Consider the following 25899-nt stretch of genomic DNA (forward strand, 5'->3'; position numbering starts at 1 on the left):
GCATTCAAGAGGGTCAGATGTTCAATTCAGAGACACAAGTTGCCCATATGTGTTTCACACCAGTAAAGTGTTTGAAGGAGCTGGACCACCACCAGTAAAGGCCAAGTCAGTGTCTCCCTCCCTCCCTTCCATCTTCTCCCCAGCCCATCCCCCATGCTCTCTCCTCCATATCTACTCCCCAGTTCATACTCCCCCTGCACTCTCTCTCAATGCACCCTGCAACTTCTCCCTCTCCCCTCCCCCTTTCTCACTGCTCTCTTCCCTGCACTCTTCCATTTCTCACTGCTTCCTCTCCCCTTTCCCAGCTCCCTCCCTCCGTATCCTCTGCCCAAGCTCCCTGCTTCCTCACCCCTTCCCTCTTCCCCTGTACTTTTCTCTCCTCTCCTCTCCTGTCTCATTGAGCTCCCTCTCCCTCCATTCTCCCCTCTCTCCTCCTCCCCCACAACCCTCCGCTCTAGGTCCCTGCTTCCTCTCCCCTTTCACCCTCATCTCCTCCTGTCCCCCAGTCCACCTTCTCTCCCCTTCCCCTACACCTTCTACCTCAGCACTCTCTCCCCCTTCAACCTCTTTTCCCTACGCCTTCCCGCCCTCCCTCTTCCTTACACTCTCATCCCCCTTCCCTTGCACCCTCTCACGCCTCCATCAGGACCTCGCCCCCTGCGCCCTCCCTGCACCTTCTGCCCTTGCTGCAATTACACTTCAACACGTCCTGCTTTGCAAACCCTCCGCTCCGTGCAGAGAACCAGCAACCCAGCGAGAATTCCCTCCTCCCGCCCAGCTCCCACTTGCGTTTTACTCCCCCCATCCCTCGGACCGCTTTTTATTTTACCTGGTTTCCAAAACTTCGGAGCTGACATGGGCGCCGCCATCTTGATGTGAAAGGTTAACAAGGAACCGCTGTCAATCACTGACGCGTCATCGTGGGCGGGCACGCTCCTCTCCCAGCTTGTCCCCTGCAAGTTTACAGTGCAGGGACTCAGTCAGTTCTGCAGCACTGATCAGGGAAATTTTTTTTCTTTCAGCGTGACATTTTAAAAACAATAAGATTAATGATTGCCCAGAGACTTTAGCACAAAATATCTAAGCCACTATTTAAGTTAAACACACATTAAAATGCAGGGGTAACTAAGCAGGTGAGGTAGAGCGTTTTGGTGAAGGAGTCAGTCCAAAATATCATGTCTTCTTTTCCCTCTATAGATGCAGCCTAACCTACTGAGTTGTCCCAGCATGCCTAAGATTAACCAACTCCATCACAGCACTAGCCTCCCCACCATGAAGGACATCTTCCAAAGGCTGGTGCACCCCTAGAAGGCAGCACCCATCATTAAAGACCCCCCCCCCCCCCCCGTCACCCACGATATGCCTTCTTCTCATTACTATGGTTAGGGAGGAAGCACAGGAGCCTAAAGGCCTATGTTTTAGGAACAGCTTCTTCCCCTTTGCCACCTGATTTCAGAATGGTCCACAAACACATTTTTATTTTATTTATTGTTACTTATAAAAGTAAGTCATATGTACAACTTAAATGTGGGGGTTCTAACATAGAACACTACAGCACAATATGGGTCCTTTGGCCAACAATGTTATGCTGAATTACATAAACCTAGTCCAAAATTGATTTTCTTCCTACCTATCCCGTAACACTCCATTTAAAAAGGTATTGCTTTTGTTACGGCAGTGTTCATAGACATGCTCAATGATGGTGGTGGGGGGGCGGGTTCCTGTGATGGACTGGTCCGTACCCACTTTTAGTAGGCTTACCATCCAAAAGGATATCATCTCTATTGTATCAGCCTAAACAGAATGATGGAAGATTCTGGAAGATATAGTTGACATTCAGAAAATGAGTAAAAACTAAAGATGAGATTCATTATTGTTAATAATTGAAGTAATAACATAATTTACTTAATGTGAATGGTGATTGAAGAAATTTACATCTCTGGTATGTCCTACTTCTTTTTCAAATATCCTTTATAATATTAATCTAGCTGGAAATTCCCCAAGTCCAATGGTGAAATCCATTCCAGATGTAATTAGGAGGTTACATAATATGTGAACATCCTTGAAAGGCAAAAACTCTTTGTGACTATGATTGAGACCCAAGTGAAGAAATCAAACACTGAGACTGGACTCGATCTTTTAGCCTTCAAACATGTTCAACTGTTTATTGATAAAATGGTTGACCATGGCCTATCTTCACACTCACTTCTGCTCCACATCCGTTGATGGATTTTGTTACCTGATGGTATTAATTTCACGCTATCAGAAACGAGAGAAAATCTGCGGATGCTGGAAATCCAAGCAACACACACAAAATGCTGGAGGAACTCAGCACTGGCTGCATCATGGCCTGCTATGGAAACACCAGTATGTCCAAGAATAGAAAAGTCTATTAAAAGTAGTGGAATCGGCCCAGTCCGTCACGGGTAAAGTCCTCCCCACCATAGTACATCTACTATGAGCACTACCACACAAAAATCAGCATCCATCATCGAGGACCCCCCACCATCCAGGCCATGCTCTCTTATTGCTTCCATCAGGAGGAGATACAAGAGCCTCAGATCCCATACCATCAGGTTCAGGAACAGTTATTACCCTTCGACCATGAACAAGGGTGGATATCTTCACTTTCCTCAACAGTGAATGGATTCCACAGCCACGAGGAAATCTGCAGATGCTGGAAATTCAAGCAGCACACGCAAAATGCTGGTGGAATGCAGCAGGCCAGGCAGCATCTACAGGGAGATGTACAGTCAACATTTCGGGCTGAGACCCTTTGTCAGGACTCCACAACCTATAGCCTCATTTTCAAGGACTCTACAACTCCTGTTTTCTGTATCATTTATTTATCTATCTATCTGCCTGCACATTGGCTGTTTATCAGTCTGTGTGTGCAGTCTTTCATTGATTCTATTGTACTTCTTTGCTCTAATGTGGATGCCGTCAAGGCGAAAACGTACAAACCCCTTAGAGACAGCAGCGGAAACTGAACCCTGTTCACTGGTGTAGCATCACAAACGCCGGTCGCTGGTGCTAAGTGTCACACCACTGTGCCACCTGAAATACCTAGAGGATTTATGCTGACAGTTAAATCTCATTGCTGAGCAGCATGTGGAGTTACTGCCTCAATTCCAAAAGTATGGGTTCAAGCATGAAACTACTGTTGTCTTGTCTTGGTTTATTGTTGTTGCTGCTGTGTTGTTCTGCTGAACATTGTCAGCATGCTAGGTTGGCATTGGAATGTGTGGCAATTCTTGCAGGCTGCTCCCAATACATGCCTAGGTATGTTCCTTCTCAACACGAATGACACATTTCACTGTACATCCAATAAATAAATCCAAATCTAATGGAAGATTGAATAGGTAAGAACTTTATTCCCTGGAATGTAGAAAATTGAGGGGAGATTTGATAGAGGAATACAGATAGGGTGAATGTAAGCAGACATTTTCCACTGAGGTTGGGGGACTCTACAACCAGAGGTCATAGGTTAAGGGTAAAAGGTGAAATATTTACAAAGAACATGAAGCGAAACTTTTCACTCAGAAGGTGGTGAGAGTGTGGAATGAACTGTTAGTGCAAGTGGAGGATGTAATTTTGATTTCAACATTGAAGAGAAGCTTGGACAGGTATATGGATGGGAGGGTTAAGGGATGCAGGTTGATGGGACTAGGCAGTTTAAATGGTTTGGCATGGACTAGATGGGCCAAAGGGTTGTTTCAGTCCTGTAGTTTTCTGTGACTATAAAATAGGTTATTAAAGAGAAAATAGGGGCTTACATCAAAGCTAATTATCACAACCTTATTGTTGAACGGAAGTGGGGGATGGGGGGAGGTGGGAGAAATGAGTTGTGATTAGATTTACTGATCTTCACTTACAGCCTCTTCTTTAAAAAAAACTAAATTCTACTGCGCATTTACAACATCTGTGTTTGGTTCCTGACAATTCCTGTAAACGCAATTTGTATATAATGAGGGACCTGGATCACATGTCGGCAGAAGAGATATTTTAAATTTAGTATCATGCTCAGACCAGAAATTGTAGGCCAAAAGGCCTCTCTTCCTGTGCTCTGCTATGCTCCAATAGATCAGTACTCCTATGGCAACCAGTACTTTCCCCCAACAGGGAAGAAACCCTGAAAAGGTCACCGACTCCGGAGAGGGTCCTGAGGAGGTTCATGAGAATTATCGCTGGAATGCAAGGATTAATGTACGAGGAGTGTTTGACAGCTCTGGGCCTGTACTCATTGGAGTTTAGAAAAATGGGGGATGGGGGGAAAGAGAGAAATCTCTTTGAAATATATTGAATATTGAAAGACCTAGATCAAGTGGTCATGGAGAGGATGTTTCCAATATTGGGAGTGTCTCTCAATACACTGATGTCCCTTTAGATAGAGAGGAGAAGAAATTTCTTCACTCAGAGGGTGGTGAATCTGTGGAATTCATTGTCATGGACATCTGTGGAGGTCAAGTTATTGGGTATACTTAAAGCAGAAGTTGGTAGGTTCTTGATTGGTAAACGCGTCTAAAGGTTACACGGAGAAGGCAGGAGAATTGGGTTGGGGTGGGGGGGGGAATAAGTCAGCCATGATGAAATGGTGGAGCAGAAATGATGGGCCAAATAGCCTAATTCTTCTCCTATGGCTTAAGGTTGCCAATTGGCAACCTGTCCTTCTCACTCCCTGACCCAATTGGGCAAGGAAATTTCCAGTGTGATTTGCAAGGCAAAAAATGAAAAGAATTTTTATCCTTCCAATATAGACTTTATTAAAAACTACTGTGTTTAGCTTAAGCCAACCACCAACATAAAGACAGTCTAAGTAAATGCATCTCAGTTGCCAAACCACCACCACAATACAAAAAGCAAAATACCAGATACTGGTACTTGGCACTTAAATGAAAAATGTCAGAAATACTCGGCAAGTCAGTTATCACCTGCAAGAGACAGTCAAGTCTTGCAACAAAACCCCCACATATATATTTTTTTTATTTTTTTTTCTCTCCCATCAGCCACAATACAAATTTAAATCAGAAATTCTGAAATTAGAGTCCTCAAAAGAATTATAATTAAACAGTTTTCATAAAAATAATTGTCAGCTTCAGATTAAAAAGAGGCTCTTGTCATGAAGTAGACTCAATATGGGAGTAGGGCAGTTACATTGTTCAATAATCCTATTCTCTGTCCAAAATCACTGCAGCTGAAGCTGTGTCTTTGATCAGTTCTCAATCCTTTGTTGTAAAGATCCCCAATGATCCGGGCTCCAATAATTTGGAATTCAGTGGCTGTTTCTACCTACAAACTGGGAGCAGCAGTGACTTACAATCCCTTTTCAATGTTGCTCCAGCAGGCCCACAAAGACAAATAAAACATAATTGACAGTACAACCAGTGAACCCACCATTAGCAGCAACCAATGTCCACTATATCGTCACCTCCTATTTAAATGCAAAGTATAAACATCAAAGAAAACGTTCTTGGTAAGGCATGGTGGTTCGTCTAACTTTTATGTCAAGAGAACAATGCAATGTATTTGCCTCAACGTCAAGATTAGGAACAGCTCGGAGTTGATGTTATGGAAAACAATGAATGAGTTTTAGCTCAGTTTCTGTGGAGTTTGGGTCGGTAGGAAATAGGTAAGGGGAAGCATTACAGTGCCACTGAAAATAGGAAAAAACATTTTTATAAATTAATCCTGCTATTAATCACAAATATGGAAAGAGCTAGGTCACTGTAAACACTTATGATTCAGGAGTTTTGGCTTGCTCAGTGACCCAGACACCGGGCAGGCATTCTGGGATGGAGCAGAGCAAGCAACCTCTGACAGATGGATGGAAAGCTTCATTCAGCATCTGTAAATGTACAGTTAATATCCTCCAAAGCAGGGCTTTCCAATCTTTTTTATGCCGTAGACCCCTACCATTGACAGAGGGGTCTGTGGACCCCAGGTTGGGAAGCCCTGCTCTAACAGCAGTCCTAAGGCTCTATATGAAGTTAAAGCCCCAGCAAGGCTTTAACTGACAGCTCAGGAGATCTGGGCAATCACTGATACTCGGGAAAACCCCTTTCACCTTGTGTGGCAATTGGGGCCTAGTCATTCTGGCAGAATGAAGAGATCTCCGAGCTGGGTTCTATTCAACGCTCAACTGACAAGCAGCCAACTTTGAATCCAGCGCGAACAAAAAAAGTTTTACTTTTTAAAAGAAAAATTCTGCATGCAAGTTTAACAAGGGGTTCTGGTCTTATGACACCCCAAAATAAATTCATCTATCTGCATTTAAAATTAATGAAAGTATAAGTGGTAATTTGAGACAGGGGTGAATCTAAAACTTGGGCTAATAAGGTCAATAATGTACAAGTGGTAAATTTGGCAGAGGCTGAGAGCCCAAAACTGAAGATCACAAGGCTAATAAATGAAGTTAAACATTTTATGAGTTTAAAAAAAAGGATCTAGTACCGGATGAGTAACATTTCTTCCAAGAGTGGGTAAATATGGAGCTCAATTCAATGAGGCCTGAGTAAAGTGAACCACACAGATCAGGGGCTCCCAGCCAGTAAGCAAGGGGTCCGTGGACCCCAGGGTGAGAAACTCCTGATACAGATGTATTAAAGGGGCAGTTGGATAAACAATGGGGAATGAGTGGTGGCAAGACAGAAAGAGGATATAATGATAAAGAGAAAAGTAGGATACATCAAAAGGATTGGTTAAAACTCTGAATAGGAGGAAGACCATGCATATCAATAAATTATAAATCATATCCCACATTAAAAAAATTTATGCACATTGTGATTGTACTCTGAAAAAAAACACACATTTATCTGCTTTTTGAGTGATTATGGATGTAAGTTCCTGAATCTGCAGACAAAGCAATCAAGGCCAAGGGAAAGAATTCCTTTCCCTTCATCCTTAAGCCCTGGAGGCTCAAATGTTCTTCATTACAGTGCAGTCAGGTTACAAAGCAGTAAAGTTAATTATGTACCAAAACCGTTTTCTGACCCTCAAAATTGAAATAATGTATTTCAAAATTTTCCAATTTTTTTTCCTATGAAACAAATGCAAATTCATTCAAGTCCTCCAGGTGAATATTTCTTCAGTGTTACCATAATCCACCCCAGGATCATTTCCAGTTTCTACAACAACAGTTTCAAACTCTCGACTCCATCATGAGTATATTGATGATCGAAATAAAACTACAGGTAAAAGGGGAGAAAAGGCATCGTTGATGAAGTGGTTATACAAATCAAACGAGCTTCCCATGGCATCTTTCACATCTTGCTCTTGGAGGCAAATGGTGACAGGAGTCCCAATCTGACATCTCATCCGAGAGAGGCAATGTAGAGCTCATCGGCAAGCTTGAGTGGGGCTAGAAACCATGATTTTTCCATTCAGAGGCAAGACAGCTAAACTCTGGTGTGCAGCTGAAACAAAGGGGTTAAAAAGCCCCTTCTTTGAATAAAAGGAATGACAGTGATTCCAAAAAAAAAATAATGCATCCAAACCATTGACAACCTGTTCCTTTGTGTGAAGAAATGAAGTCTGGTAAGAGCAGCTGGAATTTTAATCTGCAGGATTTACCCAAGAATCAAATATTCTAATTTCATTGTTGAAGAATTCATTGCACGCCCTGCGATTATTTAATTGCAGAGGTGACTGGGCAGACTCAAAAACAGCGGTCAATTTCTTAGTGCGAAGGAAGACAGTACAGGCGCATCTCTGAATCGAAACACCCGGCTCATCAGCTCTCTCTTATCCCTCATGATGTACTGGCCTTGCCCTTGGCTGTGGATAACATCGGGGTGTCGGGTCCTGGAGAGGATGGCAACCATGTTGTTCAGCTTTGAGCGAACGGTAGAGTAATGCAGCTGCCGTTCTGTGGTCAGCTTGTGAAAGGTGTCTTTCAGAGAAGAGGAGTCAGCACAGTAGAGGTCCATGTAGGGATACCGGGCAGCTTTGGGGCAACTTTCGGAAATGGAGTTACCAGACAAAGTACTTGAACTATTGGTGGATTCTGTGGTGGAGGCAGAAGGCTGATCGGTCGAGTCAGTTGACTCTCTGCCAGTCACCTCTGTGGGCGACTCCTGCACTGAAGAAGCTATTATCTGAGCGCGTTTAACGACCCTGGTGGCAGTGGGTGTGAGGGCTGCTGATGGCTTTGAGAAGAATGAAGTCTGGGTCTCCATCTCCTTCACTGAAGCACAGGCTTGCGTAAAAGTTCCAGGCACCGACACCCATTCCAGCTCGGTCTGCGTAGAAACACTCTTCACCTCCTTATTCACCGGTAGGGCGTCACCAGCCTGGGTCGACGCTTCACACCTGCACTGCTCCATGGAATGGACAGCACTCTGCAGGCGCGGCCTTTTCTCAGCAGGCTCGCGCTTATCCGGAGAACGCTCCACAGTTTCGAGTCTTAAGGCGTTTGCGACTGGGGGATTTTTGGACTGCAATCTGTCCAGGGCAAGCTTCTCACGGTTGCTGTAGCTGATGTACCCGGGTGGTATTGGCTCGGACTGCGCATACAGTATCCTGAACTCCTCATCGTAGTACTCAGACAACTGCCCCGATAGCACCGTCAGATTACTGCGGTTCAGCTTGCCGTCTGTCCAAGTGAAGCTGCGGGAGAAAATGGAGGCGGTGAAACACAGGGGATGCGTTAAGAAATGGGGAAAGGTTAAATAAAAAATGCAACAGGTTTTTAACAAATGACATACTCCAAGAGGACCACAACCTTGTTGTTTGGAGACTTGTGTGCCTCAACGACCTGGAGAGCCATTCAAGCTTTATGCTTTGGCTCTCAGTAGGGTCACCCATGCCAAACAGGTCAAAGGGTAGAGACCAGGCTAAGATTGGTCCACCAGTCCTCTGGGTTCAGGGGTTCATCAGACCGGGGCTAATGAGCCCGAATGGCCAAAAACCAATGTTAAAATTGGCACAGAAACAGCAATGAAGAATCCTTCTACATCTGAATCTGATGATATTCCACCTGGAAATTGCGTGACTGACAGTAGTGAAAACTGAGAGGAAACTACTGACATGATGAAGGAAGCCCTGTACACCGCTGGAGATGAAGAACCTTCATAGCTGCCCCATACCCCAGCAGTGTAACAGGCAGTAAGTATGTGTACATAAAACATTAAAGAGTACCACACAAGACACATCGGCCCATCGTGTCTGTGTTGACCATGATGCCAATTTAAACTGCACATGGAACTATATCCCTCTATTTACTGCATATTAATGCATCTATTTAAATACCCAACTTTGCTACTCTAGGTTAAGTGGCCAATGTACATTCTGCTGTGATTAGGCCAGGTTTTAAATCAGGGGATTACTGGGTGGTGTGGGTCGAAGGGCCTATTCTGCGTTGCACCTTAATACATAAATAAATGAATAAATGCCAAGTATAACAATACAGAATAAAGATTAATGGAGGAAGTGCCGCCAAACTCGTAACAGGGTCAGTTGTGAGATCGAGAGTCCATCTTGTTGCACTTGGGAATCATTCAAGAGTCTTCTAACAGTGCGGTAGAAGCTTCTTGTGAGCCTGGTGTCGTGTGTTTTTGTATATTCTGAGAAGAGGGAATGTCTGGGGTGGTTGGGGACTACAGCAGCAGTGATTAGTATAGACAGAGTCCATAGAGGGGAGGCTGGTTTCAGGATGTGCTGAGCTGTGTCCACAGCAGATTCCATACCAAATGGTGATGCATCCAGGAAGGATGCTTTATTTATTGTTTATTGAGATACAGCGTGGAATAGGCCCTTCAAGCCATGCCAGCAATCCCCCTAACTGGGATTGCTAATTGCCAATCCCCCCTAACCATGAGCCTAATCACGAGACAATTTACAACTTGCCTACAACAGTTTGGACAGTGGGAGGAAACTGGAGCACCCGGAGGAAATCCACACAGTCACAGGGAGAACGTACAAACTCCTCACAGGCAGCGGTGGGAATTGAACCCAGGCTGCCCGTACTGTAAAGCGTTGTGCTAACCTCCGTGCTACCGTGCTGCCCTACCTCAATGCACTGCACAGTGAACTGGTGCACGAATAGGATGCAAACCTAGTTTTTCCACCGTACCTCGGTACATGTGACAATAACACCACCAAACCAATAAATGTTCTAATAAAGAGATGATAACTTAGAGCTGCAGGCGAAGAAATGAATATTTACTTCACTGATGCCCTACTGCAAAGCAGCTGGCAATCACCACGTTGTTTCTCTGCTCCACACCTCCAGTCGAGTTTAATGGATACTCACTTTCTGGGGAATCATTCACGATACTAAAGATTCAGATTCATTTATCACACGGGGGGGGGGGGGGGCAGCACGATAGCTTAACGTGACGCTGTTACAGCGCCAGTGACCCACGTTCAACCCCGTCACTGTCTGTAAGGAGTTGGTTTGTGGGGGTTTCAGGTTCCTCCCACGTTCTAAAGATGTGCAGGTTATCAGGTTAATTGGTCACATTGGTGTAAGTGGGCAGCGCAGGTACGTTGACCTGGATGGGTCTGTCATTGCGCTGTATCTTTAACAGAGATAAAAACACACAGTGAAATACAGTTAGGTATTACTAACGGGTGCAATTAGTACTGTGTTCACTGCAGGCTATTCGCAGATTGACATACAACGAGCAGTCCATTTTACCTGTAGGAGCCTGTAGCTACTTTTTCACAATCAATTAACATGAATTTTTCATGGACTTTGCCAATAACCTTGGCTCCTTTTCTGGTGTAGTACGTACACCCCTTCAATGTGCGCACTCTCATCTTCTGGAAAAGAAGGACACGATCAACTTGCAGCAAAGGAAATATCAGCAGAACACGGGCACACATTTGTAAGAGCAAGTTTTATTTATGCGGAACAAAGGAAGAAGATGAAAAAAAAACAAGCTGCCAGGCATCAATTTAGAAGAATGGGGGGAATCTCACTGAAACCTATTGAATATTGAAATGCCTTGGTAGAGTGGACGTGGAGAGCATGTTCCAAAAGTGGGTGAGCCTAGGACCAGAGGGCACAGCCTCAGAATAGAAGGACGTCCATTTAGAACAGAGACAAGGAGAAATTTTTTTAGCCAGAGTATGGTGAATATGTGGAATTCATTGCCACAGACAGCATTGGAAGCCAAGTCATAGGGGATATCGAAAGTGGAGGTCGATAGCTTCTCGATTAGTAAGGGTAGCAAAGGCTACAGGGAGATGGCTGAGAATGGAGTTGGGAATTATAATGGAACAGCAGAGCAGACTTGATGGGGTGAATGCCTAATTCTGTTCCTATGTCTTGGGGTCTAACTTTGAGTTTGAGTATCTTGGATTTGGGCTTGGGGAAGAGAGAAAATAAGAACAACTAACAGCTCTCAAACGCAATCGCTAAAGAAACTTCAAAAAAAAATGTAAGTACAACAAGCTGTCTTGAAAAAATGATGGCGCAGATTCAATTATAAGACATAGCAAAAACACATGGTTAGTAAGTTAACTGGTCACTGTAAATTGTCCTGTGGTTAGGCTAGGGTTGAACCAGGGGTTAAATCAAAGGGCCAGAAGAGCCTATTCTGCACTGTTCCTTTAAATACACAAATACATACATAGTACGTAAATAAGGAGTTGCAGGAAGCATTTAAAAGGGCTGCTGGAGGAGAGTTGAATTGATTAAATACCTCCTTTAAAAGGCTAACACAGAAGAACAGAGCTTCCAGTTCTGCATTCTGCTAAGATCTGCAGTACGTGGGCCTGTATGGGACACTGCAGTAATGTAAATCAATGCAATGATTTGAAGTGACAAGCTGTCAGTATTATTCCCAGTCTTCTGGTGAAGAATTAGAGTAGAGAATGGAAAAAAACCTCCAGTCCCTTAACCCGGTCAGATCTACCTCACATTTGGAATGGGTACACAATATCATCATCATCACAAACTCCACACGTTAACCTGCACCCTCCAAGAGTACCTCAACCTTGATGTAGGGTTTGGAGACGTGCATTGCTCAATGACCTGGAGAGCTATGCTGGCTGGAGTCAGGGCTTTGTGCTCTGGCTCTTGGTAGGGTCACCCATGCCAAACAGGTCAAAGGGCAAAGGCCAGACTAAGAATGGTCCACCGGTCCTCCAGGTTCAGGGGTTCTGCTCAGGCCAACAACCCTGGTCAAACAAAATTGTATGGAATATTTCTACATCTGGGTGCAATAGGTATGCCTGAGTCTCCATCTGGGACCTGCGTGAATAACAGTAGTGAACACCAAGCTACTAACATGAAGGAAACCCTGAACACCAGAGATGGAGGACCTTCATTGCTGCCCTAAATGCCAGCAGTGTAAATATTAGTACTACTGGTGCACCATAGCTACAGTGTACCATCTAAAAAACACACGATGGTTACTTGCCAAGATATCTTTAGCAGCACCTACAAAGCTTGTAACTCTCTCATGGACTCAACAGTAGGACATAAATACAAGAGATTTTGCAGATGCTGGAAATCCAGAGTAATATAGGCAAAATGCTGGAGGAACTAAGCAGGTCAGGCAGCATCTAGGGAGAGGAATAAACAATCGGTGTTTCAGGCCAAGACCCTTCATCAGGACTGTTACTCAGCAGAAGGTGCTTGGGAACACCATCCACGTTACACCCAGAAACACTGCATATCGCTCTGTCCAGTACTACTGTGCAAGCGCGTCCACGTGAGGAACCATCGTGGTTCAAGAGCGCAGCTCATTACCAACTGCTTAAGGCAAAGTCTAGAAGAAGAATGGATGTTGGGCTTGTCAATGGCACCCACATTCAGAGGGAGAGGGAGGGGGGAAGGAAAAAAAACAAAATTAGGTGCATGTACCCTCTCCTCCTCCACCCAGACACCAGCATCCCGACACATCTGCTGAAACTGTGGGAGGCCAGACTCATCTAGAAGAATATAGACAGGGATCCGTTTCCTTCTACTGACTTCGTGGAGGTCCTGGAGAATGTCGATATCTGTGAACGAGTCCATGACCAGTGCAATAACCTACAAAAGAAAATTTAAATAAATTAAAGTGAATTAGCCTTTGGATGGAGAAACTATCCTTTTTTTTAAATATAGGGGTACTTTGCAATTTGGATGACCATTTTTTAAATTGCTGTCTGTAAGGAGTTTGTACAATCTCCCCAAGACTGTGTGGGTTTCCTGTGGTGCTCTGGGTTTCTCCCACAGTCCAAAGATGTACCAGTTGGTAGGTTAGTTGGTTATTGTAAACTGTCCCATGATCAGGTCACGATTAAATTGGGGGATTGCCAGGCAGCATGGCTCGAAGGGCCTACTCTGCATTACATCTCAATAACTAAATACAGGGGGACGTCACGTGATGACGTAGGGTCGAGACGTTGGGAATCCAGCTCCCTCGTAAAAAGTAAAGAAATAGGGTTTAAATGAAGAAGAGTTAACAAATATCTATCAGAAACTATTTATAAGTAACTCAGGATTATCTTTTGATATGGCTCCTAAACCGAAACAGAAGAAAGCTACTACTTTGAAGACTGCGCAAATCGGCAGGGAAAAAGGCCTAACCGTCTCGGCGAAGCCTCGGACTCAAGTTGGATCTCCTCCCGGCGAAGTGCATGGTACTTCCAATGATGCGGGAAAGGAAGTTGCAGCAATGTCGGCGGTCTCTAAGAAGAAACGGCAAGAACAACGCATGCGCGAAAGTATGCATGAACAGATATTAACAAAACTACAAATCCCAACTACGACTGGAAGTGAAATTGGAAGTGGATCGGAAGTAGAAACAGACTCTTTGGTAAATTCAGAGGAAGAAGAAGAGGAAAAGAAGGAAGAGATTAAAGGAGACATAAAAGATATCCTGATAAATATGACAAATGAATTAAAAGCTATAAGAACAGATATGACGAATGAATTAAAAGCTGTAAGAACAGATATAAGAAGGATGCAGATTACATTTGATAATGTGGTGGAAAAACAAAAGAAGATGGATAATAAAGTTAAAGAGATGGAAGTAAAAGTGGAAGAAAACACTGAAAGAATAGATAAGATAGAAGTGAGTAATCTTGCCTGGACAATAGAAAGAAAACGGATGTTGGAAAAAATGGATGCGCTTGAGAACTCTAGTAGACGAAATAATATTCAAATTGTTGGTCTTATGGAAGGTACAGAGGGAGAAAATCCAATAAAATTCTTTCAAGAATGGATTCCGAAAATTTTGGAAATGAAAGAAGGAAGTCAAGTAATTGAAATTGAAAGAGCACACAGAGCTTTAAGACCAAGATCTCAACAAGATCAAAATCCAAGATCAATTTTGATAAAATGTTTAAGGTACCAAGAGAAAGAAATTATCTTGAAGGCAGCTACTCAAGGTGCTAAAAAGAGAAATGTGCCATTGATAATAGAAGGGAAAATAGTTTTTTTTAATCCAGACTTAAGTTATGATCTTCTGAAGAGGCAGAAGGAATTTAATCCAGTGAAAAAATCTTTATGGGAAAAGGGCTATAAATTTTTATTGAGCTACCCAGCAAAATTGATAATTTTCCTGGATAATGGAGAAAGAAGTTTCTTCGTTGACTACCGGAAAGCGGAGAAATTTGTACAAGAACTACCTGATGTCCATGAAGAGGAGTAAAGAATTATAGAAATGAAATGGACTAATGATGAAGACTGAAACAAGGTTGGACTTGATGGACATTTATAAGGGAAAAAAAATAGTTGAGGAGTATTAATTGGGAGTAGAGACATTAATTATTCGCTTATTTTTCTTCACTAATATATTTTCTTTTTTTGTTTGCGGGGGAGCTGGAGGAGCTCCTGATCGATGGCTGCGAGTTTCACGTGTACAATCATGGCGATTGCCATGACCCGTACAATGGCTGGGGGGGGGGGGGGTAATGTTGTGTTCTTTTTATTCGCAACATTAGTTGGGGGGGGTATTTTGATTTTTTTTTCTTATATTAGTTATCTTTCTTCTATTTTTCTTCTTTTTTACCTGGATGATTGGGGAGAGACACATAGCAACATGGAGAATTTTAAAGAATTCCCAAGGTACTATGAATGATTAATTTACTTAATTTATTAAGTTTTAATGTTAATGGAATTAATGGACCTGTGAAAAGAAAAAGTTTTAACATATATTAAGAAAATGAAAGGAGATATAGCTTTTTTTTTACAAGAAACACATTTAACAGAAACAGAACATAAGAAATTAAAGAGAGATTGGGTTGAAAATGTTATTGCAGCTTCATTTAATTCAAAATCGAGAGGAGTTGCAATTTTGGTTAATAAATCTTTACCAATCAAAATACAAAATGTAATAATTGATTCTGGGGGGAGATATGTGATTATACATTGTCAATTCTTTTCAGAATTATGGACTTTTATGAACATTTATACACCAAATGAAAATGATGCAAAATTCATACAAGAAGTTTTTTTGAAATTGGCTGATGCACATGATAAAATATTAATAGGTGGAGATTTTGATTTTTGTTTAGATCCAGTTTTGGATAGGTCAACTAAAGTTGCTACAAAATCAAAAGTAACAAAACTAACTTTATCATTAATGAAAGATTTAAACCTGATTGATATACAGAGAAAAATTAATCCAAGAGAAAGAGATTATTCATTTTATTCAAACAGACATAAAACTTACTCAAGGATTGACTTTTTCTTATTATCAAAAAATATTCAAGATAGAGTGAAAAGTGTGGAATATAGAGCAAGAATACTGTCAGATCATTCCCCCTTGATAATGACAATGATAATGATGAATAAGGAGGAATCGATGTATAGATGGAGATTTAATTCAAATCTATTAAAACGTCAAGATTTTTGTGATTTTATAAAAAAACAAATTCAATTTTTTTTGGATACAAATCTACATTCAGTTGAGGATAAAATTGTATTATGGGAAGCGATGAAAGCATATTTAAGGGGTCAGATTATGTTATACATCTAAAATTAAAAAGGAATATGCAGCAGAAATAGATCAATAGGAAAAAGATATCATAAAGTTAGAAAAAGAATCTCAAAGATATATGACAGAAGAAAAACGAAGACAACTTGTTAATAAAAAACTACAGTATAATACACTCCAGACATATCGTACAGAAAAAGTAATTATGAGAACTAAACAGAAATATTACGAATTAGGTGAAAGATCACATAAAATTCTTGCTTGGCAGTTGAAAACAGAACAGGTTTCTAAAACAATAAATGCAATTCGAACAAGTGTAAGTAAGGTTACTTATAAGCCTTTAGAAATTAATGAAACTTTAAAAAAAATTTACACTGAACTATATCAATCAGAATCAAAAAATAAGATTGCTGAGATAGATACATTTTTATCACAAATAACTCTTCCAAAATTAAATTTGGAAGAACAGAAAGGACTAGATCTGCCTTTTACATTAAAAGAGGTTGAAGAAGCTTTAGGATCACTTCAGAGTAATAAATCTCCAGGAGAAGATGGTTTTCCTCCTGAGTTTTATAAAGAAATTAAATATTTATTAATTCCTCCTTTTATGGAATTAATACACCAAGTGGAAAGAATGTATAAACTCCCACAATCTTTTTTAACAGCGATCATAACTGTATTGCCAAAAAAAGATAGAGATGCTTTAAAACCAACATCATATAGGCCTATTTCTTTGTTGAATATAGATTATAAAATACTAGCAAAAATTTTATCTAATAGAATATCTAAATATTTACCAAAATTAATACATATGGATCAAACAGGTTTTATTAAAAATAGACAATCAATAGATAATATAACCCGGTTACTTAGTATAATTCATTTGGCACAAAAAAGAGAGGAAATGAGTGTGGCAGTTGCTTTGGATGCAGAAAAAGCATTTGATAGATTGGAATGGGATTTTTTATTTAAGGTATTGGAAAAATATGAGTTAGGAAAATCTTTTATACAATGGATTAAAATTTTTATATACTAATCCTCAAGCTAAAGTAGTTACAAATTTTGCTAAATGAGGTCAACTAGATAAGGCTGCCCATTATCACCCACTTTATTTGTATTGGCAATAGAAACATTAGCTGAATTAATTAGAACAGATTCAGATATTGGGGGCTTTAGAGTTAATCAAGAAGAATATGAGATTAATTTATTTGCTGATGATGTTTTGATTTATTTAACAAACCCATTGATTTGGAAAGATTATCTTTTAGATTGGAAGAATATGGGAAAGTATCAGGCTATAAGGTAAATTGGGATAAAAGTGAAATTTTACCCCTTACCAAAGGAAATTATAATCAATGTCGATTAGCAACACAATTTCGATGGTCAATAAACGGAATAAAATATTTAGGTATTAGAGTTGATAATGATGTAAAAAATTTATATAAACAAAATTATTTGCCATTATTTTAAAAAATAAAAGAGGATCTTGATAAATGGATGATGTTACCAATAACATTAATAGGTAGAGTTAATGCTGTAAAAATGAATATATTTCCTAGATTGCAATATTTATTTCAAACTTTACCAATACAATTACCTCAGAAGCTTTTTCAAGAACTGAATAAATATGTAAGGAAATTTCTTTGGAAAGGAAAGATGTCAAGAATATCATTGGAAAAATTGACATGTAAATTTGATTTAGGAGGGTTACAACTTCCAAATTTAAAGAATTATTATAAAGCAAATCAACTTAGATTTATTGCATCTTTTTTTGATGAAGAAAAATCGGTATGGATTAAAATAGAATTGGATAAGATAGGAGAAAATATACCAGAAGATTTTATATATAAATGGGAATCCAAATGGATACGGGGAAAAAAAAGAATCTACTATATTAAGACACTTGATTGATTTATGGAATAAGGTAAATATGGATGATGAGATAAAGAAATCTTTATTAACAAAAAGAACTTTAATTCAAAATAGGCTTATTCCTTTTACAATGGATAATAGACTTTTACATAATAGGTTCCAAAAGGGGATTAAATATACAGGTGATTGTTTTGAAGTATAATTGATGTTGTTTGATCAATTAAAAAATAAATATAAAATATCAAATAACACTCTTTACTGTTATTTTCAATTAAGAGCCTATTTACGAGAAAAGTTGGGACAAACAATGTTGATGCCAAAACCTAGTGAAATAGAAATGTTAATCCAGAAAGGAAAATTTTTAAAAATTACATATTGTATGTATAATTTGATTCAAAAGCAGACAATTAAATTAGGAATTCATAAATCAAGACAAAAATGGGAATCTGATTTGAATGTTAAAATTGATGGAAAAAACTGGTCAAGATTATGTTCTGAGAGTATGAGAAATACAATAAATGTTCGACTTAGATTAATACAATATAATTTTTTACATCAATTATATATACCACAGAAAATAAATAGATTAAATTCAAATATGTCTGACCAATGTTTTCGATGTAATCAAGAAATTGGTACTTTTTTACATTCTACTTGGTCTTGTTTTAAAATTCAGCCATTTTGGATAAATTTAAGACCTTTATTGGAACAAATTATTGGAGTACAACTCCCACATAGTCCATTATTATTTTTATTAGGAGATATTGAAGGGACAATAACGAAACTTAAATTGAGTAAGTATCAGAAAAAATTTATAAAAAATTGCATTAGCAGTAGCCAAAAAAGTTATCTCAGTTACTTGGAAATCTGATCTATATTTAACTACGGATCGTTTGAATAATGAAATACATAGTTGTATTCCACGAAAAAATTACGTATAATCTAAGAAATGAATATGATATATTTTTGAAAATTTGGTTCCCATACTTAAAAAAGATAGGATTAAATACATAGGTCCTTTGAAGATAAAATTATAAAGTAATTGGGGAAAGTAAAAATAAATATCAAAATTATTTTGAACCCATGGAGCATGTGGGGATCCTCCGATATCCAGGCAATCTTTCTCTACTTTCCTTTTTTTTCTTTCTTTAGATAAGGGTTGGGGGGGGGGGGGGGAGGGTCAATATTAATTTTCTTACTATTTTATTACCACATTTATTCTTTGTAATTTCTAAAATTTAATAAATAAATAATACTAAAGAAATAACTAAATACAGCGCAGTACCAGCCCTTCCGGCTCAATGGGACCACACCACCCACGTGACTGATTAACGTACTAACCCATTCGTCTTTGGGACGCAAGAGGAAACCGAACAGCTGGAGGAAACCATTACGGTTACAGGGAGAAGATACAACCTTACAGATCACGACGGGAATCAAATCCCGGTCGCTGGCGCTGTAATGGCGTTACGCTAACCACTACGCTACAGTAGCGCCTGAAATATGTCACTTGCATCAATAACCAACACAGTCCTATGGCGTGCCGGATGCAGCCATCTAAAGTGCAAGTCTTTGGAAGGTGGGGGAAAACCGCAGGAAACCCACATGATCGCGGGGAGAATGTAAAACTCCTGACAGCCAGTGGCGGAACTGAACCCGGTCACTGGAGCTGGAGCATTATGCTAACCACTACACTACTATGCCGCTATCTAATGACATTCACATGGTTCTACAAGAGAACTAGTGCTGGAAACACTCAGCAGTTCAGGCAGCATCTGCGGAGACAGGAGAGAGTGAACCTTAACAGACACTTCAACAGAACTCTTACTTCTCTCCGCAGATGCAGCACTTTGACTTTACTTTCTGATTTTCCAGCATCTACTTTTTTTCCCATCCATTACCATGGTTAAGGCGACTAGGCAGTTCAGTACTGTGCAGAGGTATGAAGCACATACATAGAACTAGGGTTTGTACATTGTTTTTGCCAACATAGAGTGGACAGCGAGTTTGTAAATCTGGTGGGAACAAAGGATGTTGGAATGGCGAGGGTGGAGCTCCGCGGGAGGGGTGTGGGACAGGTGGCAGAGAAGGAGGGACAGGAGTAGAGGTGTGGCACAGATGCAGACACACCCAGCCCTGAGACAACAGGCAAGCAGTCATTTGATTCCAAAGAACTGGTTTATTGATCAATACAGAATGCCCCTCTGGTGCTCCCCACTCCTCCTCTTTTCCCAACCACAATTCTCTTCTCTCTGCCTCCTTCCCACTCCCAGCCCACAGTAGAGACCCATATCAGAATCAGGATTATCATCACTCACATATGTCATATGTGGGTTTTTTTGTGGCAGCAGTACAGTGCAATACATAAAATTACTACAGTTTTGTGCAAACATCTAGGCACCCTAGCTACGCATTTTGCACAGTACTCTGGCTTATCCTACACCATCATCACAAGGTGTGTTACTCCATTACCGTTTCTGAGCAGTGATAGCCAATATCACTGCTCAGACAGCTTGGCCCTGGAGGCGAACCATCATGGTTAAATTCTGACTTGAAGGCAAGGTCCTCGAAGGATATTTACTGGTGCTCACATAAATGAATTAGGGACAAGTAAGAAACATTCAGTCTCTGTCCCAGAAGGCAGTGGAGGCCAAGCCTCTGGATGCATTCAAGAGAGAGTTAGAGCTCTTATAGATAGCGGGGTCAAGGGATATGGGGAGAGGGCAGGAACGGGGTACTGATTGTGTATGATCAGCCATGATCACAGTGAATGGCGGTGCTGGCCAGAAGGGCTGAACGGCCTATTCCTACACCTACTGTTTATTGTCTATAGGAAACACAAGCCTTGACAGGACTCGCCAATGCAAAGGGAAATCAGAGAAAATACTCTATAATTTACTTTATAAAACAAAATGTGACTTGTGGCTTTGATATGTTTTTAAAAAGCAAGAAACTGAAGGTTTTCAAAATATCCATCAACTTGAGAGCACGACAAGAAAGAAAACAGTGCTGAGGATTGGAAATAAATGGGGAAATTAATTAAAATTGAGCATTGCATTTATAGAAGTATAATACATAGCTGGAATTCAAATGTGAACACAAAACTAATTTTGAACTCAGGCCCCATAAAACAAGAACAAAAACAAAACCAAAAAACTCACTATTGCAAATATTTCAGAATTACTCTACACCATCTCCCAAGTACCAGCACAGCCGATCATTAGACAACACAATAGCCACTGCTCTATGTACACATCTGGAGAAGAGGAATGCTTATGTGAGAATGCTGTTCTTGGACTACAGTTCAGCATTCAACATCATAATTCCATCCAGGCTCGACAGGAAGCTCAGAGACCTCAGCCTTGACCCTGCCTTGTGCAGCCGGATCCTGGACTTCCTGTCAGATCACCAGCAGGTTGTAAGAGTGGGCTCCCTCACCTCCAAACCTCTGACTCTCAATACAGGAGCCCCTCAGGGTTGCGAACTGAGTCTCCTCCTTCACACCCTGTATACCCGTGACTCTGTCACCACCCACAGCTCTAATCTTCTAATTAAATTTGCCGATGACTCTACATCGTTTGGCCTCATCTCAGACAATAATGAAGTGACCTACAGGGAAGAAATCATCTCTCTGACACAGTGGTGTCAAGAAAGCAACCTCTCCCTCAATGTTGCAAAAACAAAGGAGCTGGTTGTGGATTACAGGAGGAATGGGGCTGGGCTAACCCCTATTGGCATCAATGGATCTGGGGTTGAGAGGGAAAAAGCTTCAAGTTCCTTGGCATTCCACATCACCAAAGACCTCACGCGATCTGTACACATCAGCTGTACGGTGAAAAAGACACAATGCATCTCTTTAACTTCAGGTGGTTGAGGAAGTTTGGTAAGGACCCCGATGTCTTAAGAATTTTCTACACGGGCACAATTGACAGCATCTTGACTGGCTGCATCATTGCCTGGTATGGGAACTGTACTTCCCTTAATCGCAGGACTCTGCAGAGAGTGGTGCGGACAGCCCAGCACATCTGTAGTTGTGAACTTCCCATGATTCAGGACATTTACAAGGACAGGTGTGTAAAAAGGGCCCGTAGGATTACTGGGGACCCGAATCACCCCAACCACAATCTATTCCAGCTGCTACCATCTGGGAAATGGTACCACAGCATAAAAGCCAGGACCAACAGGGTCTAGGACAGCTTCTTCCACCAGACCATCAGACTGATGAACTCACCCTTTGAGTGTACTCTATACTACATTGACCATTTCTATTTATTATAAATTACTATGATCGCACATGGAACATTTAGATAGAGATGTAAAGATTTTTACTCCTCGAGTGTGAAGGATATAAGAAATAAAGTCAATTCGATATTTAACATTGGTTCTGTAACAGAAGATTGCAGGAAGTAAACAATTTCTCAAGGATTGGAATGAGTAGACTTTAATCTGTGTGCTTATTAGGTTGTCTATTATGCAGGGAATGAACCCCCACCTTGTAAATCAATACTCTCTGAGCAGAAACTGTTTTGACCACATGTACACACAGAGACTAAGCCAGCTAATCGTTGCTATCAACTATCATTGCCATGGCAGCAACTGGTGATAAACAGAGACACTAAGATACGGTGTTTATTTTTTATGTCCTTGTTCTTATTGATGAAACATGTTATGCCTGATTATGCTGGACCTATTTCATTGTTCAGTACAATGAGTGAAGCTTGCGTTTTAAAATCTTGCAGGACTGTACTTAAAGACCAAAATACAATTTTTTTTTATATAATCAATTGCATAACCTGATCTCTCCAAAGCCAGTTACAGTGAATTAAACACTGGAGGGCACCTTGGCCCAAAGGACAATACAGCAGCTAAGTTATGAATAGCTAACATCACAGACAAGAATCGGCAATGTGCAGATAATAATTCTAGATATTAGAGTTAACTCTCCTGCACTTCTTGGAATAATGCTAAGGGACACTGTTCCCTCCAAGTTGTGTGGATACGCAGCGGCACGGTAACTGAAATGCTCCCGCGCACACAGCCTTCGTTGCCATGCAGCTGAATTCTCTTTTATATAAAGTTAATATTTTGAAATTATGCAAATGTAATTGTGAAATATCCTACAACTTATTGAATATAATCCACAAATTTTCCAAATAATAAATGTACCAAAACCTTTACCTTGAAACATTTTAGGCTTCAACGTGTTTACGTCAACAGTGTTGTAACTTGAAACACAGAATGGAAGTCGGTAGCTCTTTGTTAATGAACCGCCAGCACTTTCTAGTTAAAACATTTTAATTCTGTCATTGTGCCTGCCCGTTGTCTCGACTGCCTGGTATGGTTTACTTGTGTTGTGAGTGAGGTTTATGTTTGCTTGATGTGTATATTACAAAAATCAAAATTAAAGTGCCATGCAGGTTTCAGGCTGAGTGAAAGTTTTCTGCTCAGAACAAAGGTTGGTCCGCACAGCTGTTTAAAAAAATATTAGAGGGAAGGTTGTTAATGGACCATTTAAACTCGTGCAAGAATGCAATTACGTTTCTGTTTTAAGCTCTCACGGGAAAGAATGACAGATACTGAAGCATTGATTTGTCACAGCACTGGACTATCCCTAGAATGTATGCTTAAGCATCCAGAATAAGACCTGAATGTTCCACTTACTAACTCAAGAAAACAAGAGCTTTAACTAATGGGCTGTTCTTTAACTTGTTCCTCCTTTCTCAAACCACTGACTGACCTGCTGTGCTTTGTGGTGTAGAGACTGGCATAACACTTTAGCGAGGAAGAGATCAGGGTTCAATTCCCACCAAGGTTGGTAAGGACATTATACAATCTCCCTGTGACAGCATGGGTTTCCTCTGGGTGCTCTGGTTTCCTCCCGCATTCCAAAGACGTACAGGTTATTAGGCTGTGGACATGCTACGTTGGTACCTGAAGTATGGCGATACCTGTGGGCTGCCCCCAGCTCACGGTGCCAACTATGTAGGTCATTGAATCAAATGACACATTTCACTGTACAGGTGTAACACCCTGGTTAAGACTTTTACTGCTATGCTGTAGGCACTTCATTACAGTAGTTCTGCAAGGGCAGCCTGTTCTGATTTCAGCCTGTTTGGGTTTGAGATAAGGGGCTTTGTTGTTTAACTTAGGAATGTGGTGTCAGCCAATCAGGATTGTGGAATTAGGAGAAGGTTCTAGAGAACACTGGACAGAGAGGTTTTAGTGATGGACACCAGTGTGGGTCAAGGTCTTTGTGGCAGGAGTTGGGAGAAGACAGGAGGGAAGATGGTTGAGGATGTTGTTCCTGTTGCACAAGGTGCTTTGTGCAGATGAAAGGCTTCAGGGAGGAAGGGCCGATATCCCTCGTGGGAGAGCCCGTTTGTCCAAGATGGATTTCGAAAGATATTCAGAAGGTAGTGTGTGGTTTCACATAGGCACGAGTTAAAGACAACTTCAAGATGAGCTCCAACTTGTGTTCACATATGACTGTTTAATTATGATGGGTCCTTTTGATTTTTTTCTTTCTTTTCTTTAATACCAGGTTAGACTTTAATTGTTAATGCCTTTTACCTTCAATCTTATCCATTATCCCCCATCTCAGAAAATGAACGAGTTCCATTTTTACAGATTTTTCCACTTGATTTCATCCAATAGGCAGGAAAATACACAAAAATCACTTATGGTAAGCCCAGAGCGGGGTCCAGGCCCCAGAGCGTATCAAAGGATTGAACACGATGTTTGGACGATAAGTGTCGTGCCGAATTGGGAAGGCTGGGAACAGGCCAAATCACGGCAGTTGAAGTCCAGACCCGAGAGTGTATCGAAGTGACTGAACCCAATGCTTGGACAATGATTTAGGTGCCAAGCCAAGTTGAAAAGGTCAGGGTGTCAGGGCCGGAGGTGGGGAATGGGCCTGTTCAGCTTGCTGCTCCACTCTGTGGGTGGACCCTCTGTGGACTCTCTTCATAATGATATTTGATTACATTTATTGATTTCTTTCCTCTGCACATCCGGTGTTTAATGGTTTTTTTTTAAAAAAAAAGAAAAACAGGTTGAGACCTCAAGGTTGTATACATCTTCTTCTTCGGCTGTCCATCGATTTCAATGTTGACCGAGACCTGGGTAAGGTTGTTTGGAAGACAGGCAGTTGCCCAAGCTGCAAGTCACCCCTCTCCACGCCATCGATGTTGTCCAAGGGAAGGGCACTAGGCCGATACAGCTTGGCACCGGTGTCATCACAGGGCAATGTGTGGTTAAGTACCTTGCTCAAGGACACAACACGCTGCCTCAGCTGAGGCTCGAACTAGCGACCTTCAGATCACTAAACCAACGCCTTAGCCACTTGACCACACGACAACACAATATATACATACTTTGATAATAAATGTATTTTGAACTTTGAAAAACTGAACCTCCGTAGTATTGCAATGAATGACATCAAAAATACAGAGGAATGATAAAGAACTACTAAAAGTAATCAGAGAGAGAAAACTAGTTTTCATAGGAAGGAAGGCATATTGGACTTGTTCATTTGTATGGCTTTGTAAGTCCAACATGCAATAGCCTGGGGCATCTGTACATTAAACTGCACAGACCAATTGCACAGCTACAGCACATTATTTCCTGTCTGTGAAGCTGATAACTTGCCCAGATGCAAAGGCAACAATTACGTTACTGGATCAGCAATCCACCCCTGGATAAATTATCTGATGTAAGCCCAAATCTCACCTGGGAGACAGTTGATTTAATATTACTGTTAGTAATATTACATTGTGGACTTAATATCACTGTTTGTTGTGGTGAGCAGGCAAGTACCAAATTGCAAAAAGCTAAGTTTTTCCAACATTTTCTGGCTTTGGTTTTCACTTTGCACTCGTTACAAAAACGCAACAACTTATTTGGCTCTCACGTGACCCCAGGAACACAACAATGAGGTTGGTTCTAGATCGTCCCAAGAAATCAACAACTCTTTAAAAGGCATAAACACAAGAGACTCTGCAGATGCTGGAAATCTAGAGTAACACACACACACATTCCCACTGCTGTTTTGTAAAGAGTTTGCACCATCTCCCTTTGACCGTGTGGGTTGCATCCTGGTGGCTCCAGTTTTCTCCTGCATTCCAAAGACGTACAGATTAGTAAGTTCACACATAAA

General features: G+C 40.9%; 2 protein-coding genes across 3 annotated transcripts in view; both read right to left on the reverse strand.

The window, feature by feature from the left end:
* The window catches only part of dhx35 (DEAH-box helicase 35), a 111139-nt gene extending 110193 nt beyond the window's left edge, over nt 1-946 (reverse strand). The window contains exon 1 of the mRNA XM_059980829.1: nt 830-946. Coding sequence (XP_059836812.1) covers nt 830-869 — 40 coding nt within the window. The 5' untranslated portion in view covers nt 870-946. The remainder of the gene's footprint in view (nt 1-829) is intronic.
* A 3776-nt stretch (nt 947-4722) lies between these two features.
* The window catches only part of fam83d (family with sequence similarity 83 member D), a 33990-nt gene continuing 12813 nt past the window's right edge, over nt 4723-25899 (reverse strand). Inside the window, exons 2-4 of one of the 2 annotated variants that reach the window (XM_059980831.1) lie at nt 12812-12979; nt 10637-10758; nt 4723-8604 (exon numbers count right to left, since the gene is read on the reverse strand). In XM_059980831.1, the coding sequence (XP_059836814.1) occupies nt 7668-8604; nt 10637-10758; nt 12812-12979 (1227 nt within the window). In that variant the 3' untranslated portion in view covers nt 4723-7667. Of the gene's footprint in view, nt 8605-10636; nt 10762-12811; nt 12980-25899 lie in introns of both variants that reach the window. The other variant, XM_059980830.1, reaches the window with a different exon arrangement.

Source organism: Hypanus sabinus, chromosome 9 (assembly GCF_030144855.1).
Source record: "Hypanus sabinus isolate sHypSab1 chromosome 9, sHypSab1.hap1, whole genome shotgun sequence".
NCBI lineage: Eukaryota > Metazoa > Chordata > Chondrichthyes > Myliobatiformes > Dasyatidae > Hypanus > Hypanus sabinus.